Source organism: Cydia splendana, chromosome 1, assembly GCF_910591565.1.
Source record: "Cydia splendana chromosome 1, ilCydSple1.2, whole genome shotgun sequence".
Lineage (NCBI taxonomy): Eukaryota > Metazoa > Arthropoda > Insecta > Lepidoptera > Tortricidae > Cydia > Cydia splendana.
Window position 1 is genome coordinate 5474801 of NC_085960.1, and position 25518 is coordinate 5500318.

Here is a 25518-nt window from a genome sequence, read left to right on the forward strand (position 1 = left end):
GTTAAGGGGGAGGCCTATGTTCAGCAGTGGCCGTCTTATGGCTGAGATGATGATGATGATGATGATGATGATGATGAGCATTAACTTATAATATGTTTAAGGGCCACACTAGTTATTAAATGTAGAGAAACCGTTGCAATTTGCAAGACGTCTCATAGACTTTAAACTTCCAATAAAATTTTCAGGACAAACAGTCTTAAAAAAGCCGTTGCTTAAGTTTGTTTTTTATAAAATTATCACCGTAAACTTGTATCAACATAATACAAAATTTGACGATCATATATCACCCGTGTCCTCTCGACAATCGTCTATTCGTCTCCGCTGCCGCTTCCGCTTCCGCTGGCGCTGGCGCTGCGACTGCCGCTGCGGCTGCCCGCGGCGCCGGCGGGCGCGGCCTCGCTGCCCGACGAGTCCGAGTCCTTCAACGCCTTGGCGCGGTCCAGGCGGCGCGCGCGCCGGGTCTCCACGTCCGACCCGTCCGACTCGCTCGAGTATATCGCTGCTCCTGCCGTCGCTGTAAATTTAATTAAGCATTTGTGAACCTCAAAACTGCGGGCATATTTGGGCGGTCTTCACACGGTGGGATAGCCACTTTACGAACTAAAAATAGATTCACACACGAATGCCTCTTCAATTGCAAAATGAGTCGCTTTACTTCAAACTCGGGTAAATCCATCTGTCAGATTATGCGATTTTGGTAGCAAGAAAAGGTAATAGAGATAGGGTAGGGTAGAGTTTGCTGAGATCGAATGAATTTACCCGAGTTAGAAGTTAAGCGACACAACTATAAATATTAAGAGACGAGAAATGCTCAATCTCAACACGGATTTACATTCGAAGGTGGCGAGGACTCGAGTGTATTATGGGCTGCTTGCAGAAAAGCTGAATTGTCAGAGTCCCGTCGTCCCTGTAATACTTACAACGGACGCAAGTGTATCATGGGCTCGGAGCTGAGCGTTTCTTATATTTTTTGCCATTTTTATATATTGTGACATTTTTTAGCCACTTTTGTGTTATTTCTAGTCAGGATCGCGAGCCCTTTCCATCCTTATAGGAGAAAAAAGTGTCCTAAAAAAAACTCTGCGACATTTTTTTATCCCATTAGGATCGAAAGAGCTCGTGATTCTGAATAGAAATAACACAAAAATGGCAAAAAAAGTCACCATATATGAAAATGGCAAAAAATAAAAGAAACGCTCAGCCTCAGCTATACTTCCTCAAGTACGTAGCAGTAGTAGTAGTTCTCAATGGCCTGCAGACCGACGGCGACGCCACCCTCGAGTACCGCTAATACTTAGATCCGACACAAACGCAAGTATATCAATAACTCAAGTTTCTCAAGGTTGTATAATTTTTTATACCTTTCTGTCCCTGCTTGTACTTGTTCTTGATGGCCTGCAGGCTGACGCCGCCCTCGTCGTCGGAGTCGTCGCGGCGGCTGGCGGCGGCGGCGCCGGCGCGCCGCTTGGGCCGCGCCGACGGCCGCGACCGCATCGCCGCGCGCAACTCCATCTCCTCTTTCTGTACACAATGTTCACAAATTAAAGTTAAACAATAGGGTAATGGTCTAAGAGCTAGCCACGGCAATAGGTATGCAATTTATAGAGCAACGAAATCGCTCTAGTTAGTATGCCATACTATATCATTATTAATTAATCCGGGCGCTTGGCAGCTGTCTAGCGGTGGGTGTGGGAGTGGATGGGCAACAAAGTGGTTGTAAAGTCAATTGAAGGTGTGCAATTTATAGAGCTCTGTGTTTGGTGTGATATAATAGCTAATTATGTATTTAATTCAAATGTAACAATGCCAGGCGTTTTATTTGGGGGAAAAGTAGTGCCAGGTGATGAATATACACAATCACTTGTGCGCCTCACGGTGGGCTGAAAATCGGCCTCCATAGAAATAGAAACCGAAGTCTTAATTTTGAACTTTTTTTTATTGGAATAGCTTTTGTTAGGTTTTATTATGTCCCAAAATTAATCTTAGCTAATTTGGTTGGAAAAATAATTAATTATAATTTTTATTCAAAATCTTAAAAAATTGTATGGCGCGTATCAGAAAAATCGAGTGTTCTCCGAAAATAAAAAGTTAACCGTAATATCCTGACAGATGATTTTAAAACCAATTATTCTTGATTTTTCCACATAATTAGAATTTTCCTACGGGGTGCACTTTTTTTTTTTTAAATCGATATATCTTTTTTATTTTTTTTATTAATTTTTTTTTATTTTAATACGGTTATACTCGTTATTTTGACTACAAAAAATGAATTTGAGTTTGATCGAACCAATAACTTACGCGTAGTGAATTTTTGTTCTAAGCAAATGTATGGAGCGTACAGTCAGCAGCAGAAGTCGCTATACACTCCAGGTGCTCAAAGAGAGGTATACGTTTAAACTGTCAAAAAGTTGTTGACTGTCATAGTAGTATTTACTTGTGAGCGCTCAACGTGTCACATATAACTGAACAGTCGCTATTCATTAATTTCTACACTTACAACAAGTCATTGATACCTTAGCTGTCAAAAAAGCACTGGTATCTAAGCGGTCAACGTGTCAAATATATCTGAACAATATGGAAAAATAGACGTTTAAAGCATACGACTATGGTCGAATATTGAATGAAAAATAGCCTTGCTAATTTCAGGTAACGCGTTTTGACAATCATCGAAAGCAGTACAGTCTTGTCATCACATACATCTATCTCACGTTTTGCTCTTCAACCATTTGACCCTCTCGGTCAACTTACTGCAAACTATTTCTTTTAGCAGAATCGTCAAAACGAATGACACAGACACATAGCGAAAGTAACTGAAGCCGAATTTAGAGCCAATTGTCAAGGCACGTTGTGGTCTCAGTAACAGGCGTTTGCTTTTCAAAGCAGAGACCGCGGGTTCAAATCTCAGTCGCACGCACCTAGAGATTACAGCTTTTTATTTTTTTTTGGGTTTCATTTCTATTATTAAGTTGTGTCTTCTGGTTTTATGTTAATATCGCATTAGTTTATATAATTTTTGAAGATAGGTATGTCACACACACAACAGGACGTTGTAGGTTTGAACCCGCAGTGGGCGTTCCTTAGATTACTCCTGTGCGGAATGCCATTTGATCAAGGCCCCAACGCTGTCTGTTCTCTTTGACGGCGCAGCAACTAGTATAATTTCGCTCTCCTTGCTCTTTTAAAAATGCCGTTTGTCAAAAAAGGACAACCATACTGTTGACAAGATGGACTTCAAATCCAGGTGTCCCCTTTTTAGGTAGACCCAGGTTGTGTATGTGTGCGTGAAAACGTATGTGTGCTCATTTAGGGATGTGGAAAGTCGATTTTAATCATGTTATATATCGATAAACGCTACACAGCGGAACGAAATAGCGATTAATTGAAGCTTCAATATCGTCGTTAAACATAATTGAAATGCTAATGAATAATGAATATATTATAATATAATAAAATAATTCAATTATTGCGGAACACCTATTTTAGTAGGTATGTATGTATTTTAATTAAATATCTGAACTTTCCCTTGGTTCCCTGCTGGGGCGTGACTATAAAATTGTGATCTGATAACCACAATAAATAATAAAAGCGTTTTTGTTCATTTTAGGTATCGTTAAACCTTTGAAGTAAAATTTAAATTGCAAGAAATGTCGATAGTTTATAGATATGACTTTATCGACATGGCTACAGCAAGGTGGGCCACATTGTTAATCGTACACTAAACAAAAGTGGTCCCACTGACAGCTCACTTGGAAGGTATCTCTGTATATTATATCTATGCATTTGATGTTTACTGCTAGGTTATACTAAGTTGTAAAAACAAAATTCGTTATTCCTATGGTCAACAGTTTATTACTTATATGCATGGCAGTGATGTTTTTATCGCATACATCTATAGAAGAGGAGGCACCGTTTTTGCGGATCATAAGTCCAACCAACAAAATAAAGAGAGGAGTCATAGTTGGATATGTTTAACACCTTATTACTGCCCGTGCTCCTCACGTGGGGCCACGGCTAGCCTCTATTAAAAAGCCATAAGGTTTACATGTCAGATTGGGACAGTGTACGTGTTACGTTTCAATTCAATTATTTTCTTCTTCGTTCTTTGATCGATTCGGAGCATTGTATTTTAGTACTATATAGTATATTTTAGTACAATAAGCGGGCTAAATAAATATATTAACATATATATATATATATGCTCTACGGTTTGGAAGAACGGCCGGCCGCCTATGACAGTTAAAATAAAAACCGATTATTTCAGGTAGAACCTAATACTTATTTATTGTCTAAGTTTGACACTTGACGATAAAATACTTCTTTATGAAAGGAGGTGTCAATTCGTAGGTGCTACAGTATTTTTTTAAAAGTTAAACAGATAAAATGTTGATGCTTAGTTACCATTGAAATAACAACTGCTTAGCACCCTGTGGCACCCTGGCTGCTGACGTACGTGATTGGCAGTGCGTGTAGGTATTAATGACAGCAGCTTGAATTTGAGTGCTTAGTTACCACTGTCTTTCTAACCGTTATTGTCATTGTGATTAAATAAGGGTGTATGTGTTAAAGGAAAACTCAGAAGTTAAGATATATGTGACGAACTGAAAGACTACGTGAAAATGACAACTTAGATGTCCTTATTTTTGTGACGATTGAAGTGTATATGTTTTCTTGGACACCTTGCCCGCTCAGGTATATCTGCTGCTGACTGTACGAGTAAAACGGATTTTTTTTCAAAAATTAAAGGTATACCGTAATATCCTTGCAGATGACTTAAGTACCAATTATTAAGGATATTTTGACATAACGCGAACTTTTCTACCGTATGCACTTATTTAATAAAAAATAAAAAACTTATTTTTTCATGCTGAAATTACTTTTGCTCATTGTTTTAATTAAATAAATAATAAACATACAAGAGTTACAAGTAGAAAATTGAAAATAAAACCATTATATCCTTTACATTATTACCCTTGTATCCTCTTTATTACATTATCTTTGTACTTAATGAAATAATATTTAACAAATTTGACATATTGACAACTGATGAGTCTTAAATTAATGAGGTCCGGTTACAATCATTAGTAGATACTACGAATTTACTTAATTAAATAAATATCAGTAACATTATCAATAATTGGTTTACATAAAAACAGAAATAAGTATGTGTATCCTACACTAAACTAACTACTACTACACTGTCCTATCCTAATTAAAAGTATTCTAATGCTAATATTGGAATCCTGAAAGTTTAGTTTTCCTGATCGCTTACTTCCGAATTACTTCCATTTCAGAATCAGGGTACACATTTGAGGTATCTGTCACTTCTACTTCTTGAGGTTCCAGACAAGTCTATAATATAGTCGTCCGCTGTATCTTTGCATTAGGCTTTAAACTTTTCAATGTCAATTACTTCACCTGATGTGACAGCTTGCAGAATTACAGCAAATCTCCGAATCAGTTGTTTGTCCAGTCATATTAGCTGTTTTTTCGGGATCTTCGAAAAAATTTCGTGCTGTGTTTCCATCATTCATTGTTCCAGAACCTTGTTTTACTACATCGACTAAAAGATTTAGTTCGTCTTTGAAGCGATCTTGAATAATCTTCTTCCGTAGTTTCATCTTCTGTTTAAGGCCCCTCTTTTCAGTTGCATAAAATTCTTTAAAGTCCAATCGATATGCTATATGAAGAAGGCATTCCATGGTATTGATCCGGGCATGTAAAGATGATAGTCCAAATTCATATAAGGTAGTATCAGGCACTGTTTTTTTCGAAACTTTGTCTATATTGTTCATTTCATTAGGCTTAGCTAAACATAAAACGCATGTTGCACTTGACTTAGCCTGTGAAAGATATGTGCTGAAAAATCAGCAAAAGATGATGGCAAAAGCCATCTACCATCGTCATCTTCAGCTTATGTGTCACTTTGTTGTTCCTATGTTCTGTGGGCACTAGGTCTTTGATTTCATCGTCCATTTTTTTCTTTTGAGCTAGAACAAAGTTTTTGTTCTCTTTAGTAAATGTAAATTGCTTTGGACGACAATATGAAGCAGAACATGGCTTTGGATTTGTCCAAATTGTCTTGTCGCCAGAGATAAGCTTTAGTGGCACTAAAGTCGTCATAAAAATGCTTGAGTCATCTTGTTCACTGCCACCAATTTTCTGCTTGTACCGGCCTTGACTGGAAGCACCGTCAAATCCCCATTTAGAAATTAAACTTAACTGCATGTCTTCTACTTGTTCCTGTAAACTATTCAAAATTCGTGTAACTGTTAAATTCAGCAAAGCTTGCAATGTTATCTCACACAAAAAAAACCGTTACAGTAACAGATTGCGTTGGCGGATAACAATCTAATTTAGCCTTCTGGACTTTATAATACGATGGGTATAAGTTTGAAGCACCCTCTCTGATGGCTGTATCTCGTAAAGTTATGTATTGCCTAATGCCTTCTCTGCTGTAAGTGACGCGGTAGAACCAGGCTTCTTGATGATTGCAGTGAATTTCTGGACTGCTTCTGGGTTCTTTAACATATATTCTATCACTGATGCAATTTCACCCCGACCATCTTCTTTTAAAAGCTTTACAGCTGAAAACACCACTTCGTCTGTGTTTTCAACGCTTAGATCGCTGCATCTGTTTCTTTTCTGCTTCGTTCCGAGGTCTTCGAATGGTTTACGTTTCAATCGCATCATGGTTCCAGTTGATGATGTGCTTAGTGTATGAGGAATGAAATCACTGCTGGTAGATGCGTGGGCTAACTGAAGATCCAACTGAAGATAAAAGCAACTTGGCCAGTCAATATTTGCTTCTAACCAAGATCCATACATTTTTCTAAATTTTTCTGTGTTCCGTTGGCTTTTCTTCCATCTGTCAGTAGCAGCTCTTGTAAATCTTCGGCAAAATTCTTTCAAGGTGTCACGATCTTCTTCTGATAGGTTAAGGTTTAATTTAGTTAGCACTATTTCAAACAAAGCTTCGTGATTTAAACTAGATCCTTGAGATTTTAGGATAACGAACAAGTCCAAGTTCGTAATAAGACTGTCCATGGTTTATGGTCGTATAAGTTAGCGGTTAAGAAGCTCAAGATGAACTAAAATATAAAATGTACCCCTTACCTATTTATTGCTAGTACTAATGAACACCACCATTATATCCCCCTTATTCATAAACGCGCTACAAACCTCAATTAGCTAATAAACGTTTGTCTTTATCTGTCATTTTGACTTATGTATGGGTAAGAAAGGGATAAAACATAATTTGACTAAATCAGGCCCGTAAAGTTTTATGAATAAGGGGGTATATCATTGTTATTGTAATTAGTTTTACGTCTAATTATAAGCATAATGATTAAAACCTTAATGATTAAACTGCATTCATAGTATCTACTAACGATTGTAACCGGACCTCATTAATGATCATTAATTTTAGACTCATCAGTTGTCAATGTGTCATTTGTTAAATACTGTTTCATTAAGTACAAAGATAATGTAATAAAGAGGATACAAGGGTAATAACGTAAAGGATGTAATGGTTTTATTTTCAATTTTCTACTTGTAACTCTTGTATGTTTATTATTTATTTGATTAAAACAATGAGAAAAAGCTATTTCAGCATGAAAAAATAAGTTTTTTATTTTTTATTAAATAAGTGCATAGGTACGGTAGAAAAGTTCGCGTTATGTCAAAATATCCTTAATAATTGGTACTTAAATCATCTGCAAGGATATTACGGTATACCTTTAATTTTTGAAAAAAAAAATCCGTTTTATTCGTACGCTCCATACATTTGCTTAGAACAAAAATTCACTACGCGTAAGTAATTGGTTCGATCAAACTCAAATTCATTTTTTGTAGTCTAAATAACGAGTATAACCGTATTTAAAAAATAATATATATATATATCGATTTTTTTTAAAGTGCACCCCGTAGAAAAATTCTAATTATGCGAAAAAATCAAGAATAATTGGTTTTATAAATCATCTGTCAGGATATTACGGTTAACTTTTTATATTCGGAGAAAACTCGATTTTTCTGATACGCGCCATACAAAGATTTTGCAAAATAATTATAATTAAATATTTTTCCAACCAAATTAGCTAAGCTTAATTTTGGGACATAATAAAACCTAACAAAAGCTATTCCAATAAAAAAAAGTTCAAATTTAAGACTTCGGTTTCTATTTCTATGGAGGCCGATTTTCAGCCCACCGTGCGCCTGCAGGAAGTACTCACAATTACCAAAGACATATGTAACTTCGTTAAGATGAATAAAGTCTAAGGAAAAAACGTGCCTCGGAAATCAAGAAATAGTTATTTGTACAACAAGAGATCAAAGCTTGATATTTCTTCGAGTGCTTATTTTGAGTCCCGTGCAAGCGAAAGATTCTATAATAATCTAATTTAGAATCTTGAGCGTAGTAAGGGACTCAAAAGCGCACGAGATGTAAATAACTTTGATCTCGTGTAGTACACAAAATTTTTCACACCTTAGCAGTGAGAACATACCTATTAGACACCTTGAAAAATGTAATCCTTCTTCGTCACTTAATACCTATGCACTCATGTTTTCTTAAGATATACAAACAATTAAGTTTAATTACCGCAATCGAACACAAAAACAAAACGTAATAATTAATTTCAGTAAAATAATATGGAAATAACGAACATAAACTAACACATCAACCGACAACTTTTTTTTTGTAAAAAAAAAACTTTGTAAGATACGGTCCGAATTGCGGATACGTACTGTTTGTCAACTATAGTAGAAATTCATAAAAGTAAAATAATTAATTTTGCGTGATAATCTGTGTATTTTTTGAGTTCATTATTTTAATTGTACAATAAAATACCTAAAATATAGTATTGTTATCAAATCTTAAACTTTATTTTAATTAAATAATTATTAAGAATTCATACTCGTACGCCTAGTACGTGATTTGGAACGATGCGTTCTGTTCAGTTTTTCGGGGGTCTATTATATAAACAGTCAATATACCGTTGACTAATAGCCTTGACACCCCCATCAATGTAAAAGGAAATACAATTGAATATGTAAAGAAATACATATACCTGGGTAAACAAATTTCCTTTTCACGGACTAATAACGAGGAAGAGGTAGATAGAAGGAAAAATATTACATGGCGAAAGTTTTGGTCATTCAAAGAAATTCTGAAAGGAAAATTTAGTATGAAGATAAAAAGAATAGTAATGGACACATGCCTTCTGCCTAGTTTATTATACGGATGTCAAACGTGGACTTACACCAACAAGATCAAACAAAAAATAAACACCACACAACGAGCCATGGAAAGAAGCATACTGGGAATAAACAAAATGCACAAAATTAAAAACGACACTATAAGAATAAAAACAAACGTCAAAGATGCGCTCACACAAGCCCTTAAGCTCAAATGGCAATGGGCAGGACATATTTCAAGATATACAGATGACAGATGGACAACACTAACAACAAGATGGAAAGGACCATTACCAGCCAAGAGGAAAGTTGGCAAACCAGTCAAACGGTGGACTGATGACATAGTAGAGGTTGCAGGAAAAGACTGGATGTACAATGCCAAACACAGACATTTATGGAAGAAATGGGAGGAGGCCTTTACCCAAACGGGATCCATACCTCACGAAAGGAGGAAAAACAACAGAAACAACAGCATAAAAACATATCTTAACAGAAACTAAAAAAGAGTTATGGAAATAAAGAGGCTATAATAATAATAATAATACCGTTGAATGTCGTTTGAACTTTTTTCGTCTGTTTCTTTTTGCTAACAGTGTGAAAGGGACAGAGATAATAGAACCCAAGTATTTCGAACTTGTATAAGACCCCGCATGTTGAAATGACATTTGACTATAAAGGTCACTTGAATATCATTTTGTCTCACTCAGTGAGCAAAATCGTATTTTGCTCACTATTTTTATGAAGCAAAGTACCCTTGTTCGAGCTGCTGAGGTGAAAAAGTCATTCTCGGATAGATGGCGCACACACCTTTAGCCTATGGTCGGCTAGATGGCGTGACGACACCGTTTCATATTTAACAATTTTAACACATAGATATTAGTGAATGAACATGGGTCAAAATGATATAAAAATAATAAAATCATTTATCCATATATATTCATTCAGATTTTTCTTGGTCTAACTCTATCTATCCTGTTTGAGACGGGCGTAGATAACGCACTATTCGACAATCTATGCATTCTTGTGGTGGTGGAAATAGAAATAGAGGGAGAGGGAGAGGGAGAGGGAGAGGGAGAGGGAGAGGGAGAGGGAGAGGGAGAGGGAGAGGGAGAGGGAGAGGGAGAGGGAGAGGGAGAGGGAGAGGGAGAGGGAGAGGGAGAGGGAGAGGGAGAGGGAGAGGGAGAGGGAGAGGGAGAGGGAGAGGGAGAGGGAGAGGGAGAGGGAGAGGGAGAGGGAGAGGGAGAGGGAGAGGGAGAGGGAGAGGGAGAGGGAGAGGGAGAGGGAGAGGGAGAGGGAGAGGGAGAGGGAGAGGGAGAGGGAGAGGGAGAGGGAGAGGGAGAGGGAGAGGGAGAGGGAGAGGGAGAGGGAGAGGGAGAGGGAGAGGGAGAGGGAGAGGGAGAGGGAGAGGGAGAGGGAGAGGGAGAGGGAGAGGGAGAGGGAGAGGGAGAGGGAGAGGGAGAGGGAGAGGGAGAGGGAGAGGGAGAGGGAGAGGGAGAGGGAGAGGGAGAGGGAGAGGGAGAGGGAGAGGGAGAGGGAGAGGGAGAGGGAGAGGGAGAGGGAGAGGGAGAGGGAGAGGGAGAGGGAGAGGGAGAGGGAGAGGGAGAGGGAGAGGGAGAGGGAGAGGGAGAGGGAGAGGGAGAGGGAGAGGGAGAGGGAGAGGGAGAGGGAGAGGGAGAGGGAGAGGGAGAGGGAGAGGGAGAGGGAGAGGGAGAGGGAGAGGGAGAGGGAGAGGGAGAGGGAGAGGGAGAGGGAGAGGGAGAGGGAGAGGGAGAGGGAGAGGGAGAGGGAGAGGGAGAGGGAGAGGGAGAGGGAGAGGGAGAGGGAGAGGGAGAGGGAGAGGGAGAGGGAGAGGGAGAGGGAGAGGGAGAGGGAGAGGGAGAGGGAGAGGGAGAGGGAGAGGGAGAGGGAGAGGGAGAGGGAGAGGGAGAGGGAGAGGGAGAGGGAGAGGGAGAGGGAGAGGGAGAGGGAGAGGGAGAGGGAGAGGGAGAGGGAGAGGGAGAGGGAGAGGGAGAGGGAGAGGGAGAGGGAGAGGGAGAGGGAGAGGGAGAGGGAGAGGGAGAGGGAGAGGGAGAGGGAGAGGGAGAGGGAGAGGGAGAGGGAGAGGGAGAGGGAGAGGGAGAGGGAGAGGGAGAGGGAGAGGGAGAGGGAGAGGGAGAGGGAGAGGGAGAGGGAGAGGGAGAGGGAGAGGGAGAGGGAGAGGGAGAGGGAGAGGGAGAGGGAGAGGGAGAGGGAGAGGGAGAGGGAGAGGGAGAGGGAGAGGTGACTACAAAATTTACTATGACAGGACCCCTCTATACTATCTATTCTCTTTGCAATTACTTTACGCATAGATTGTGAGTCAGGTGCAATTTGCTCGCGATCTTCCTGCAGGCGCACAAGTGATTGTGTATTTTCATCACCTGACACTACTTTTCCGCCAAATAAAACACCTGGCATTATTATATTTGATGGGGTTGGCAACTGTCAAAGGTTTGCATAGATGGCGCCATCATAGCTTGCCCCTTTTTCTGTGAGATTTGGCTTAAAGGGCTGGCATCCAGGGTATTAAAAAAACAAAAATTTGATACAATTCTAGGGATTGACAGGGCAAGCTACGATGGCGCCATCTGCTAAAAACTTCCACCGGCCAACCCCATTAAATACATAATTAGCTATTATATCACACCAAACTCAGAGCTCTATAAATTGCACACCTTCAATTGATTTTACAACCCCTTTGTTGCCCATCCACTCCCGCACCCACCGCTGAACAGCTGCCAGGCGCCCGAATTCATTAATAATGATAATATGGCACACTAACTAGCTCTCCGGCTATAAAGAAGAAACGCTTTCCAGATACATTTTCGTACATTGACCCGCCTGGCAAGTAAATGTACGAAAATCTTCTGGAAAGCGTCTGGTGCTTTATAGACTGACTATAGTCAAATCAGTTCCTTTTTTCAAAATTATGAAGGTTTCAAAATTATTAACTGTGGAATTTTTTTAATGTATCCGACGAGACATCAGTATGCGGAGGACGGAAACAGATTGAGAGAGAGAAAATATAAACTCACCTTAAGTTGATACTTCCTATCGGCGTCAGGGTCAGCGCCGACCTGCGACAGGATCTTGATGGAGCTGGTCTTTGTGGAGCGGTCCGCCAGAGACAGCGTCATCTTCCTGTGGGTGAAGGACTCTGTCGAATGCGGACGGAAGGACAGCTTCGTGCGGAACACCGCCTGGCCTTGCAGACCCGTGCCTTGGCGGACGAAGAGATGGTTGTGGTCGCCCTGAAATTAAAGGATACATTGAAACATTACAATTGGTAGCCAAGGCTAACTCTTTTATAAAGGCCCCGAGTAGCTGCCTTGACGATAGGTACTACATAATAATTATATATCTTGCCAAGCACCTCTTAACAGCATGTCATCGTCATATGGTCACTGCCAATGTCGCTACAAAACAATACAAATATCAATCTATCTCCAACCACTTTTATCCTGCGGCGGTGTCATGGTCCCATTTTTATGGGTGCGTATCGATGGCTATAAACATTTTTATTATAATATCAGTTGTAAAATAACGCTTATTTAGTATAATTATTAAATGATATAACAACACTTAATATATTTTCATATGATATATATTATCATTTTATATAATGATTAATTGATCTAATAACATTTAGCATAACATTCTTGAAGTATAATGCATATTTCCTATACCGAATTTATGATATAAAGTTATTTCATCTAAAGTAGAATTGTTATAACCTTTGTTGATATAATGTATTAGATATATAATTCCACAGTTACTATTACACACTACAAAAAACGATACTCTTTCTACGTATAACGAACTGCTATTTATAACTAGGTAGGTAAGGTTAAGAACTGCGACCCCTACACAAAACCAACCGCTACCAGAATGGTTAGGTTAGGTTAAGAACTGCGACTCCTACACAAAACGAACCGCTAACAGAATAGTAGGTTAGGTTAGGTTAGAATTGCGTCCATTACACAAAACAAACCACTACCAGAATACTAGGTTAGGTTAGGTTGGAATTATGACCCCTATATAAGGAAAAAAGTTTAGATTAGGTAAAGATAACCCAATTTGCAACGAAAAATTGATATATATATATATATATATAGGTATTTAAATTAAACATTGGATGTTTTTTTAGATTCAAATTGGAAGCCTCACGATACTTGTTAGTATGTACGTGTTTGCTGTAAAAAAAAGTATCAGGCGTTAAACATTTACATATGTCGTCATAAAAATACCTATATTATACCGAATAATGCTTATATAATAATACTTGTATAATAAATGAGCATTATATCACATGATCGTTATAATAAATGAGTGTTATATCAAAAGATAATTATATAAAATGATATTAAACATTTTAATAATATACCAAATGTATATTATACAATATGAGTTATTATATTTTCTGAAATTATATTAAATGTTGTTATATCTACAGAAAATATATTAATTATTTTTATATCGATCATTACACACCCCATTTTTATCACTTGTCATGGCATGCGTCACTTTTACACTTACATACTTGGTAGAACGTGACAGGCATGATGACAGATGACAGGCATGATGACAGATGATAAAAACCGACCAACTTAGCCATACTGTACACTGACAACTTTCAACAAATTTTCATTCCACATGTTGGAGGCGTATTACTTTTAACTTTTATACTGATGACTTCTTCCTTGGTGTTACATTTGGTGCGGTCTACATCTGGGGACCACTACTCAAAAGATGAAGCTCGTAGCGAGAGAGATTTTGCTGTGAAGTTACTAATAGGTACCTACCTATTTATATTAGCTCTACCTTAAAAAAGCTTAGCGTAGCTTTAAAAAAGGATTATCTTACATGCAACGGTTGTTTATACACGTCAAATATCTCAGCGCCGAGATGCAGGGACATACTCCCGTCCGACCATTTGACCATGCGCGCGTTGGACTCTTTGATGGCGTTGCCTTCCTTGTCGAAATTGGTGCGCCAGCGCATCGTGTTCTCCACCTTCAGTTTCAGTCTGCAATATAACAATGTAGCTTTAAGAAAGTCGAAGATGATCTATATAGGTTTTTAGTTTAGAGTCTGGCTAGCCAAAAATTGTTGACAGATATTTCGTTGTTGTATCACCAATTGTATATGATTTAAAAAAAGCTATAGTGCGACCACAGAAACTTTGCAGCGCAATAATTTGACAGTAAAAAAACTATGTATGGCAATGTTTTCTAGCAGACAGTAAACGTCATTCTCTATGGTATGTGTTTGTCAAAATTGTTTAAATATTCGTTGTGTTTTGTGATGAACGAGAAAAACATGGTGAAACCTTACAAAATCGGCGTGCGGGAATCACTTTTCCGCATGACGAATAATTTTACACTAGTAAAAAACCAGCACTAGGCGATTCAAGCTCAAAAACGACAATGTTTACAAAATTTTGAGTTGATGACGGGGAAGTGGAATGAAACATTTTAATACTTGCACCATATCTATTACATAAATAGATAATATATTATAATATCGGTTTAGACTAAGGTTTCACAGCAAATTGAACACACCTAATAGGTATAGGCATACTATTACCTTATGAACTTCCTCTAACATTTCGAGAAACCCATGGGTTCGAGCTGGGTTTTGAGATCGAAGTCCTCTAACCCACAACCTCCATGCTTAATGCTTACGGCATGGGTGCCTACTAGTTAAAGCTTATATTTATTTTGAATGTATGTATGTTTATTGTTTTAATGGTTTATTTCGTTTTTCCGAAATCCGAAGTTCGCGAATTGCGGGCAATTTCTTTTTCAATATAATTACGCCTTAATGGGAGTAAAAGAGAAAGATGCTCGCAATTTGCGAACTTCGGTGTTTGCGGTAGGCTCTCTGTACCTATTTACCGCTAGGCCGTCGCGGATATTACAAAAGCTCAATAATTTTGATGAAGCCAAATGTCATATGTATACATATTAATAGTGACATATATTGTTGGAATTAAATTTATTTAACCATAAATGCACAGCTTAAATGCGGCTGCCGCGGCATTGCATCGCGTCTGGCATGTTCGCGGACGCGCACGTTGACGGTTTTCATGCGACGCTGCGCAAGCGCTGCGCCGCGACGCTCCGCAGAGTCCGCGACAGCCGCCACAGCCTCCTGAGCGTAGTAGCGGGGAGATGGGACAGTGGCCTAGTCAGGCACTGGTCCTCGCTTCACTTAGGTTTAGGTACTAATATAGTTGTTTAAGTATTTTCTTGTTACTAACAAACTATGGACACTTATTAGTCTGAAATAAATGCATTTTTTTTTTTTTTTAATTTTGCATAGACGGTAAATTATGGTAGAAATTTCACAAGTATCAAGACTATTTAATCCATTTTCTGTGGTGTTGTCACATACTGATTTTTAAAAACTACTTTTTATCTAGCGCTGCAAAGTTCCTGTGGTCGAACTATAAAAGTCAGTTGTCAATTTATGTCATTCATTCAAATTATTTGCGGTTTATAAGGGGTTTATTTTAAATAATATTAATAATGTCTATACTGAGTGAGGTTCGCAAACTATTATTTAAGCTCATAAATAATTTATACGACAATGTGCGAAGTCGACGTGTAGCGTTGTATAACGAAAAACTGCAATGTTTACAACTCCTAAACAAATTAGGAGGTTGGTGCTCTATAAAAATTTGGATACTTAGCATTTAGCATATTTGGCATAGTACTTATATATATTTTTTGGTGATGGATTAATATTACGGTTTTATCGAGCTAGGTCTTATTTACACTACATTTCATTTTTCGCCTTGTTACAATGGTATATGGTGAGAAAGTGTTAACATGTGTTTATCGTTGACTGTACTTTACATAGTGGTAGAAATTATGTGAGCTGACTTTGAGTTCACGTCAACGTATATTTAACTTATATCCTTAGGTACCTTACGTGTGCACAGAAAATCAAAAATATTTTCTAGTATCAAAACTATAATTCCTACTACACAAAGTGTGACCAGCCCAAGATTTTTTGAATTTCCCGCCAAACATTTGTGTAATATTTCAGTAGCCAGACTCTAACTTATGAAATGGCAAACTTAAGCCATTTCATTTCATGCCTTAGAAATGTCTGAGGTCTGAGACCATGTCCGACCTTGAAAACCTAGAAATCGACTCCTACGTCGATTTGTTACAAATTGGAATGCTGAAAAGTCAATCACGACTATGTCATGAAAAATACGTTTTAATTCCTGTCGACCGTTTTCTTCTAATGTCTCATTAATTTCATCTTTTCATCCTCATAGGGCACCAGATATCGTAAGGTCGTATTTTCACCGATAAGAAACAGGGCAGATTCTCGGAGTGTTTCTTGTCATTTCGGTCCAGACGTTGACCGATCATGACCAGAACAACTCCTCAGGCAAAGATTCCCTTGGGCCACATCAGACCTCGAGTCAATTTCTGACATACAAATCAAACAACATAAACATACTCTAAGAACAAATTAAATTACTTTCTATGAAAATATTTAAATTTGTGTTATTTCAAGTAGACACACTACTATTTAAATTGTGTCGCTGAACTTCAAACCCGGGTAAATCCATTCGACCCTCTCAGCAAATATCTACCCTATTACCTTTTCTTAATACCAAAATCGCATAATCTGACAGATGGATTTACCCAAGTTTGAAGATAAGCGACTCAATTACAAACGGAAATAAATGTCATATACGAAGGAAAAAACTACTAAGGTCAGGAGTCTAAGGCTGGAATCGAACCAGCGTTCTCCGATTACACGTACCAGACTACCAGTTAGCATAAACGTAACCGATGTCTCACCTGTATCGACCTTCCTCATCCAACGTTTCTTCTTCGTCAATCTCATCTTCATAAGTCGCGGGGTCGTAAGGCCTGGTCTCCACCGACAAGAAATTGGGCAGTTTCACGAAGTGCAGCTCCTTGCCGAGCTCGGTCCAGATCTTGGGCATGTCCACGTCTATGCGCGTCTCAGGGATCTCCACTTCTTCCTCCTCTTCGGGTTTGTCGCGGCCCTAAGATGGAAATTGGGGGTTTTAAAAGATGCTAACTGAAGTAGAGAAGGAACGAAATCGACCACATCCTCTCCAACAAACCAAGCCAAATAACCAACATAGAAGTGCTAAACAACATTGAATTTCCTAGCGATCACAGAGCAGTTAGAGCAACAGTCAAGCTTTCAAATCAGAAATTAAGCAGGAAAAAATTTCAAATATCAGTAAAAACTCCAAAACTCCTGTACACAAATTAATAAAAGGGCAAACCGAAACAAGATCAAGAGACGATGTAATAGACTCGGCAAGATCCTTCTACCAAAATTTATATAAGAAACAGATGAATCTAGACGAACAAAACTATGAAAACACTTTTACTAGTGAAGAACTAAACATAGAAGAAAAAGAAGTATACAACCAAATAAAACACCTAAAGAGTGAGAAAAGTCCAGGTCCAGATTCTATCCCCAACGAAGCCATCAAAATTGGAGCACCAGTTCTCATTACATTCTAAACACAGGTGATATACCAAAACAGTGGGAAAACTCGGACATCACTTTAATATACAAGAAAGGAGATCCACTAAACATAGAAAACTACAGACCAATTAGCCTTCTAGCGAGTATATACAAACTCTTTACATCAATCATTCTCAAGCGAATAACACAAGTCATCGACAATGCCCAAGCTGTAGAACAAGCAGGCTTTCGCTCCGGATATAGCACTGTTGATCATATACATACATTGGAGCAAGTACTTGAAAAGTATAAAGAGTTTAACAAACCACTATATATAGGCTTCATAGATTACAGCAAGGCTTTCGACACTATCAGTCATAACGCTATATGGGAAGCTCTACAACTAGCTCAGGTTAACACAAAATATATCAACATATTTAAGAACATATATAAAAACAACACCAGCAGAGTAAAGTTAGACAGAAGAGGACAAGCAATAAAAATAGAACGGGGTGTGCGGCAAGGTGACCCACTCTCTCCTAAGCTCTTTATCGCAGTGCTAGAAGGAGTCTTCCGGAAGCTCGGCTGGGAAAAGAATGGAATAAGGATAAATGATCAATACCTAAGTCATCTAAGATTCGCTGACGACATAGTGCTATTTTCAGAAACTGCCACAAGCCTAGAAACCATGATGAGAACACTAACTGAACAAAGCAGCAAAGTAGGACTGGAAATGAACACTAATAAAACAAAAGTGATGACCAACAGTTATGAAAAGCCTATAATAATTGGTAACGAGACAATAGAGTATGTTAATAACTATATATATTTTGTGTCCAAGTCTAAGCAGCGGCCGAAGAAAGGGGTGCAGAGCCTTCGTGAACCTGTTCACAAGGATCGGTCACAGCTGACTCTAAAAGAGTCGGGATGCGACAGAGATGGCTTCAAAAAGGTGGAGAGGAGAAAGAAGTCAGCTCGTCTGAATCAGTGCGGTACCGCACCGACTGGACCTAACCATTTGCTGCGTCCTGCAACACCGACGACGCTGCTGTATGTGTCCCGATTACACTACCTTACGAAGGTCGAGGAGATCGTGAAGTATGTACGAGCCAAGTCCGGATTCATCCTGAGGGTCGCGAAGTTGGAATCTCGACACAGTGTGAATTTTAATTCTTTTATGCTGAGCGTTCCGACTGAACATCTAGCGACCTTCACCAAGGAGGAGTTTTGGCCGAAGGGTGTCAAGTTCCGGCGGTTCCGCGGCCGGCTCCCTGACACTGCGGGGTTGCGAACTGCATCGCAGCCATAATTGTGTTTTTAGTATTAAGATATATTTTGTAATAATATGTATGCTAGTTTTAAGGTATTTATCTATGGGCCAATAGTTGCCTGAAAATAAATGTTTTCATTCATTCATTCATTTAGGCAAACAGGTATCATTTTCGAAAACCAGCAACGAAGAAGAGGTTAACAGAAGATCAACTAATAACCTGACCAAATAATAGAAGAAGTACTGGTCTCTGAAAGAAGTTATGAAGGGAGACTACATGACATTAAAAAAAGTGGTGAGTGACACCTGTCTCCTGCCATGTCTAGTCTATGGCTCACAAACATGGGTATACACCAACAAAGTGAAGGAGAAAATAAGAACTACGCAAAGAGCTATGGAGAGAAGTATGACGGGGCTGCGGAAAATATACAAAATAAGACACACAAGTATCAGAGAAAAAACCAAGGTAACCGACGCTCTTATCCATGCTCTCAAGCTTAAGTGGAACTGGACTGGCCATGTAGCCCGCATGACAGACAAAAGATGGACCATACAAACCCCAAAATGGAAGGGACCACACGGAAAACGCCGTGGCAGGCCGAAGAAACGCTGGTCCGAAGACATTACCCAAATAGCCGGAAAACATTGGGTGGAGACAGGAGAAGACAGAGAAAGATGGAAAAAACTGGAGGAGGCCTTCACCCAGAGAGGGATCCATATAAATAAATAAAACAACTAGTTCAAAAATACATAGTTAAACTAAAAATGGATATGGAAGAAAAGGCTATAATAATAATAATAACTGAAGTAGAGATGCAGTGCATAATTCTTTTCCATCGTTTTTTCACGGAAACGTACGAACGTCTTGCTATTTCAGTCAGTCTCGCCACAATAAGTACTGAGGTTGACTGAAGTAGCCTGACAAATACGAACGTTTCCGAGAAAATACGATGGAAAACAATTATGTACTACATCTGCAGACCGGTGTATTACACATATTTGTGATATTTGGCTTCCACATTGGACTGATCAAATAACGATATGTAAAATTATGTCTACGTCTAATCGAGTGTACAAGCAGTCTCTGCGCTCGTCATCGTACTTGGCACGGCTGCCGCTACGCGACCTTGACCTTAACCTCGATCGTGACTTTGATTAGCCACAGATCTTATCACCTGATACCTCACTAGTCATGTATTATATCTTGGACTAACCTCATCCCCGCTTCTACGAGCATCATCGTCCCTGCGCTCATCATCCGACCTGCCTCGGCTTCCGCTGCGTGACCTTGACCGTGACCGCGACCTTGACCTCGAACGGGACCGCGCGGAGGCCTTGTCGCCTTCGTCTTCTGTACTGATGTCGGAGGCGTCGCCGAATAGGGCGTCGGCGGTTACTGTAAAATGTTTTGAGGTAGACATTGGTGAGTAATGCTTTTAAAAGTCAGTCTTTTTGGCATTGACGACGTTTGATTTCAACCGACCTGCAGGGTTTTGGTTGGGTTTTCACTAGACCGCCTTAAAGAACAACATTATAAGTTAGCCTTGATAATTCTTATTATAAAGGGAAAAGTCTACATTGAGTTGTATGTAATAGCATTGCATTGACCCCTCCCTCAACTTCCAGGAGCAAACAAAGCCAAAAACATCCTCCAAGGTTTTAGTTTAAATATAACTTTTTTTCTCTTTTTTTATCGCTTCGGTGGAAAGGAATCTTACCAGTGTCAGTCTTTTCTTTGTCCTCATTGTCATCATCGTCCGAATCCACCAGTTTCTTAGCCTTCCGTTTGGGTTTGCCGCTGGTGTCGGACCCGCTGTCAGAGCCTTTACGTTTCGGCACGCTCTTGCCGCCATCGCTGTCCGAGTCGGATATCACGGCGCGTTTCTTCTTTTCTGCTGCTGTTGGGTAACATGTAACATATATAAGTTACTAAAAAAAACGAGCGGCCACACGTTTTGATCCCAGGCTCAAAATTTTAAAAAAAAGCTACAAAATTATAATATCACTATCTGCTTAAAACTGTCTAAGAACCATTCATTGCTTGTGTATCACAAAATTCACAAATCCTTTGGAAAAGACCGCAACAAAAAAATATATCCAAATACTACCGTCCTTAGAATATATTCTAAAATTAAGGGAACATTAATTTGTGCACAAACACACAAATAGCCTCTTGTGCTCATTACGCTGAGAAAGCTGAGAGTTATTTAATTGCTAGGATCTTTGAAGATGCTATAGAGCAACGGTCGGCAACGTTTTTTTGCGTAGTTTTAGTAGCGTAGTTAACGATGAGTAAGTTGACGCGGGCCGCACTTTGTTAATATTTATGACTTTATCAGACATTGTCGTTGCTCAATATTACATAGCCAGAGGGGCTCGCAGGCCGCAAGTGACAGTTTCACGAGCCGCATGCGGCCCGCGGGCCGCAGGTTGCCGACCGCCGCTATAGAGTATAGATGTCTAGCAAGAATTTTCGAAGTAAAAATGAAGACTATCCAAACTGGGCTGTAGTGAAAATATAGGAAGAAAATACACACTGGTTCGTCCTCTTACTCACCAGCATTAGTTTCTGACGCATTAGAACTCTTAGAACGCGACCGAGAACGGCTTTTCGACTTGGATTTACTTCTGGACTTTGATCTCGACTGTCTTGATCCCGATCTGAAACATATCACAGATTTTTTTCAAATATTGACATGATTTACTAAAAAAAAAGTAATTTGAGCAACAGCAGACATGCAGCATGCATGTTCTAGCAAACTTGTTTTAGTAGTAAAGCATGTAAACAAAAAGGAAGGAATGGAGATATTCGCAAGCTTCTGGTAAGCTTCAGCAGCTCAGTTGGTTAAGAGCGATCGGACTGGTGTACCGAAAGGTCGCAAGTTCGATAAGCAGTGAATTTTGAAATTTTTCCTTTAATATAAAAATTGTATTATTAGATTAGCTATTAGAAATCACAACGAAATTTACCTGGATCTGCTTTTGGCCTTAGCCTGGTCATCTATCATGAGATTCGGCGAATTCGATCTACTGTCCTGCACATCCTGCCTCTGAACCGGGCTTTTAGACCTCGAGGAAGCACTACCAGACCTAGACCTCGACTTCCTACTCTTCGGACTCGCGCTCACCGACTTTGACCGCGACCGGCTTTTCGCCTTCGGACTTGGGGACCGCGACTTTGACGAATGCGACCGAGTTTTCGGACTCTGGGATCTGGACTTTGGACTCTGGGACCGGGATTTGGGGCTGGCGGATCCTGATTTGGGACTTTGGGACCGGGATTTGGGAGATTGCGCGCCAGATTTCGGACTGGCTGAACGAGATTTCGCGCTGCCTGAACGAGATTTCGCGCTGCCTGAACGAGATTTCGCGCTGCCTGATCGAGATCTGGCGCTGCCTGAGCCTGACCTACGAGAACCGCTTCTAGACCTTGACTTAGACTTGCTTCGGCCTTTAGCGCTTCCAGATGATGAAGCTGATTTGTTACTGTGAGCTGAGCCGGAGCGTGATCTATTAGAAGCGGCAGGGGAGTTGGATTTGCTTCGGGATGCATTGGAGGATTTTCTGGAGGCAGCGGAATGGTGGGACTGTGGGGAGCCACTTCCTGATTTAGCTGGACTGCGGGAACCGGATCTGAAAAATTAAAATAAAATAATATTAAACCACTTTCACATGTGAAATAACAAAACTACTTGTGAGATTCATTGTTTTTTCATAAGAGTTTCTCAAAAGAGTTAAGAAGCCTACTAGATAATGTTGCACACTACACAAAACGTTATTATTATAGCCTCCATAATAAATGGTTACAGGTTATAGGTGTTATTTGGTGCTGGAAAATATCATGAGGTAACCTACATATTTCTGCAAAGTAACGGTTCCCTTTCTTTATTTCGTATACTGATAGAAATGACATATAGAATAGAACTGATGCCAATACTCTTAAACGGAACACAACTTCTATATACAAAAGGGACACATATTTAACTCCCGGTGCTTAAAGAGGGGTATATTTTATTATTAAGAGATATTTCTTTTGCTTTTTTATTTAATTTGAAAGTTCATAAACTAACTAAACACTTCACTAATATAGTGAAGTATTAAATACATAGTGTAGTGACCTAGATTGGCTGCCCTCCTTGCCGGATGGAGCCGGACTAGGGCTTTTCTTGCTACTGGCACTGGACCCACTCTCTGACTCTGACCCAGAATCCGTGTCTGAAACAAAATTTTATCACTATTAGGTTTGCTTGTATTTCTTATACCTTTACTTACATGTCCTAAGGTTAATGACCTATTACCACACTATTCTTTGTCAGATTTGCTGGAGACTTGGCTAGTGTCAAAGTTTTCTTGGCAAAAATCAGTGCTTAAGATTTTAAAAACCTGTCAGATGTCAGGGCCGGTCAGTTGTAGGCAAATTGGTGTTGGGCAAGTGTGAATAGCTTCATATTAAATCTGCCACTGAGACATCAGATTAAAATGTCTAACATTCAAAATGTAGTAACGGACTCTTAATCCAAAACCTTTCATGGGCCACTAACCCTTTAACTTTCCACCATATGTGATGTTCTTAATCAAAAGGTACCACATTGTCGCATACGATAAGAACACTCTGACAGGTTATTCATATAGAGATACATGTAAATTTTGTCTTTACGGTAATCGACAAAGCTATACCTTTTGATTGAGAACATCACATATGCTGTAGCTACAGCTTAACCTTCCCTTTCCTGTACTTAGCTCCAAATTTGTAGCTAGCTTCTATTGGTTAGCTGAGGTTTCTAAAAAACCCTGGCACTTGGCAAGTTCTCCTAAAATCCTGACATGTCAGGGCAAATCCTGACACCTGGCAACTGTAGGTGTGGTAGTTCAGGTCAGGTTCTTTACATGCAAAACTTGGAAACCTAAATTAATGACATATCACTACACCTTATAAAACAAAGTCCCCCGCCGCGTTTGTCTGTTCGTGTGTTTCTATGTTTGTTCATGATAAAGTCAAAAGCTACTGAACGGATTTTCATGCGGTTTTCACCTATCAATAGAGTGATTCTTGAGGAAGGTTTAGGTGTAGAATTTGCTAAGCCGTGTGAAGCGGGGGCGGGTCGCTAGTTGGATATAAAAATATAAACTGACGAGTTGTCAGATTGTATAAGATTATATTATTTTTTTAGTACAACGAAACGAAACACGAACAAGGCTTAGACTTTATTAAATCTTTAACTTTGAAAACATGTCTTAGTATACAGTTCAATATTGAAACAAATACCAAATATCCGACAAAACATTGAATATTTTTAACTCGGCCTTTCAAAATTCGTTTTAGCAAGCTGTAGCAACTTACCCTCAGAAACATTTTGCGCTACTGGTGCCATTGTTATGTGTTTCAATAAAACACAATTCTAGTAGCAAATATGATTAGAAAATCACCATTAAATCGAAACCGTACACAAACACAATTACAAACGGATTAATACTTTTGAGGTTATAAGTAAACGTCAAATGTGACGCTTGTTTGACGCGTATGAAACACGTTCACATAGATCTAGTATCGCTACTTTTCTTGAATGTAAAAGCTACTACGCCACTTGAAACACAGATGTAAAGAATAGGTATTAAGGGTGTTAATTCGAAGTTACAATCATTATTACTACATGAATAATAACGGTTGACTAAACACATTAATTTATTTTGAAAATTCAACAAGGTAGTGCTTACGCCAAGTTTGGGTAATATTATATGAAATTTATAAGGCCATATCGTCAGGTGACAAGCAAAAGTCACTAATTACTAAAAAAAAAATTAAACAAAAATCGACCTTCTATTAGTACTAATATGGTGCACTATGGCTATGAACTTGTGGTGGTAATTAGTAAGTTTTGCTTGTCACCTGACGATATTTATTTCTTTAACCTTTATGGACAAAAGAAAACCTTTCCGTACAAAAGGCGGACTTAATGCCATAAGTGCCATAACCATAAGGCATTCTCCGCCAGTCATTCTTTACTGAAACGACGCTACTTTTAACTTTTCTTGAATTAGGCAAGTAGCCACTTATTCTGGCAATGCCGAAATAAATAGTGACCATTATTTAAGCCCAGCAAGCCTAAGCTTCCTTCGCATTGATATAAAAGGTCTACATCTATTAGGTATATAGGTATTATTAGTTTAGTGATTTAGTGTACCTAGTCCTATTCAGGGACAGGAACCGGTTACCTTAACCGGGGTTTTTCATAGGGTTATTTTAGAGGTGTTTATAAAAACCCCTACCATAACGGTAACCGCTTAATAAGGTAACACTTTGATTCGGTAACCGTATCAGATCGAGTTAACCTCTGTTACCGGTAACCGAAATAAAAACCCAGTCTATTCAGTTACCTCATTATGAGGTTTTTGACCAGTTCAAACGATTGTAATCTTTACGCACACTTAAATTCAACTTATTATTGAATAACCGAGGTTGGCATGGGCGGTCTATGAAGCCTCCAGCACAAACAAGTTTTTTTGCCTTTCCTTTGTTTATCTTTATACCTACCTGTGTGGTGTGTTCTTATTATAAATATTAT

The 25518-nt window shown here is 39.3% G+C and overlaps 1 protein-coding gene across 1 annotated transcript; it reads right to left on the reverse strand.

The window, feature by feature from the left end:
* Window positions 1-126: 126 nt before the first annotated feature.
* Window positions 127-24456, reverse strand: LOC134789982 (another transcription unit protein-like). Its single transcript, XM_063760717.1, has 11 exons — window positions 24297-24456; window positions 23074-23170; window positions 21926-22588; window positions 21513-21616; window positions 20674-20853; window positions 20170-20351; window positions 17037-17248; window positions 14074-14236; window positions 12246-12461; window positions 1362-1521; window positions 127-514 (listed from the first exon to the last, which is right to left on the reverse strand). Exons 1-11 carry the CDS (start codon window positions 24325-24327, stop codon window positions 309-311), a joined length of 2214 nt encoding a protein of 737 aa, XP_063616787.1. The 5' UTR covers window positions 24328-24456; the 3' UTR covers window positions 127-308.
* Between the last annotated feature and the right edge of the window lie 1062 nt (window positions 24457-25518).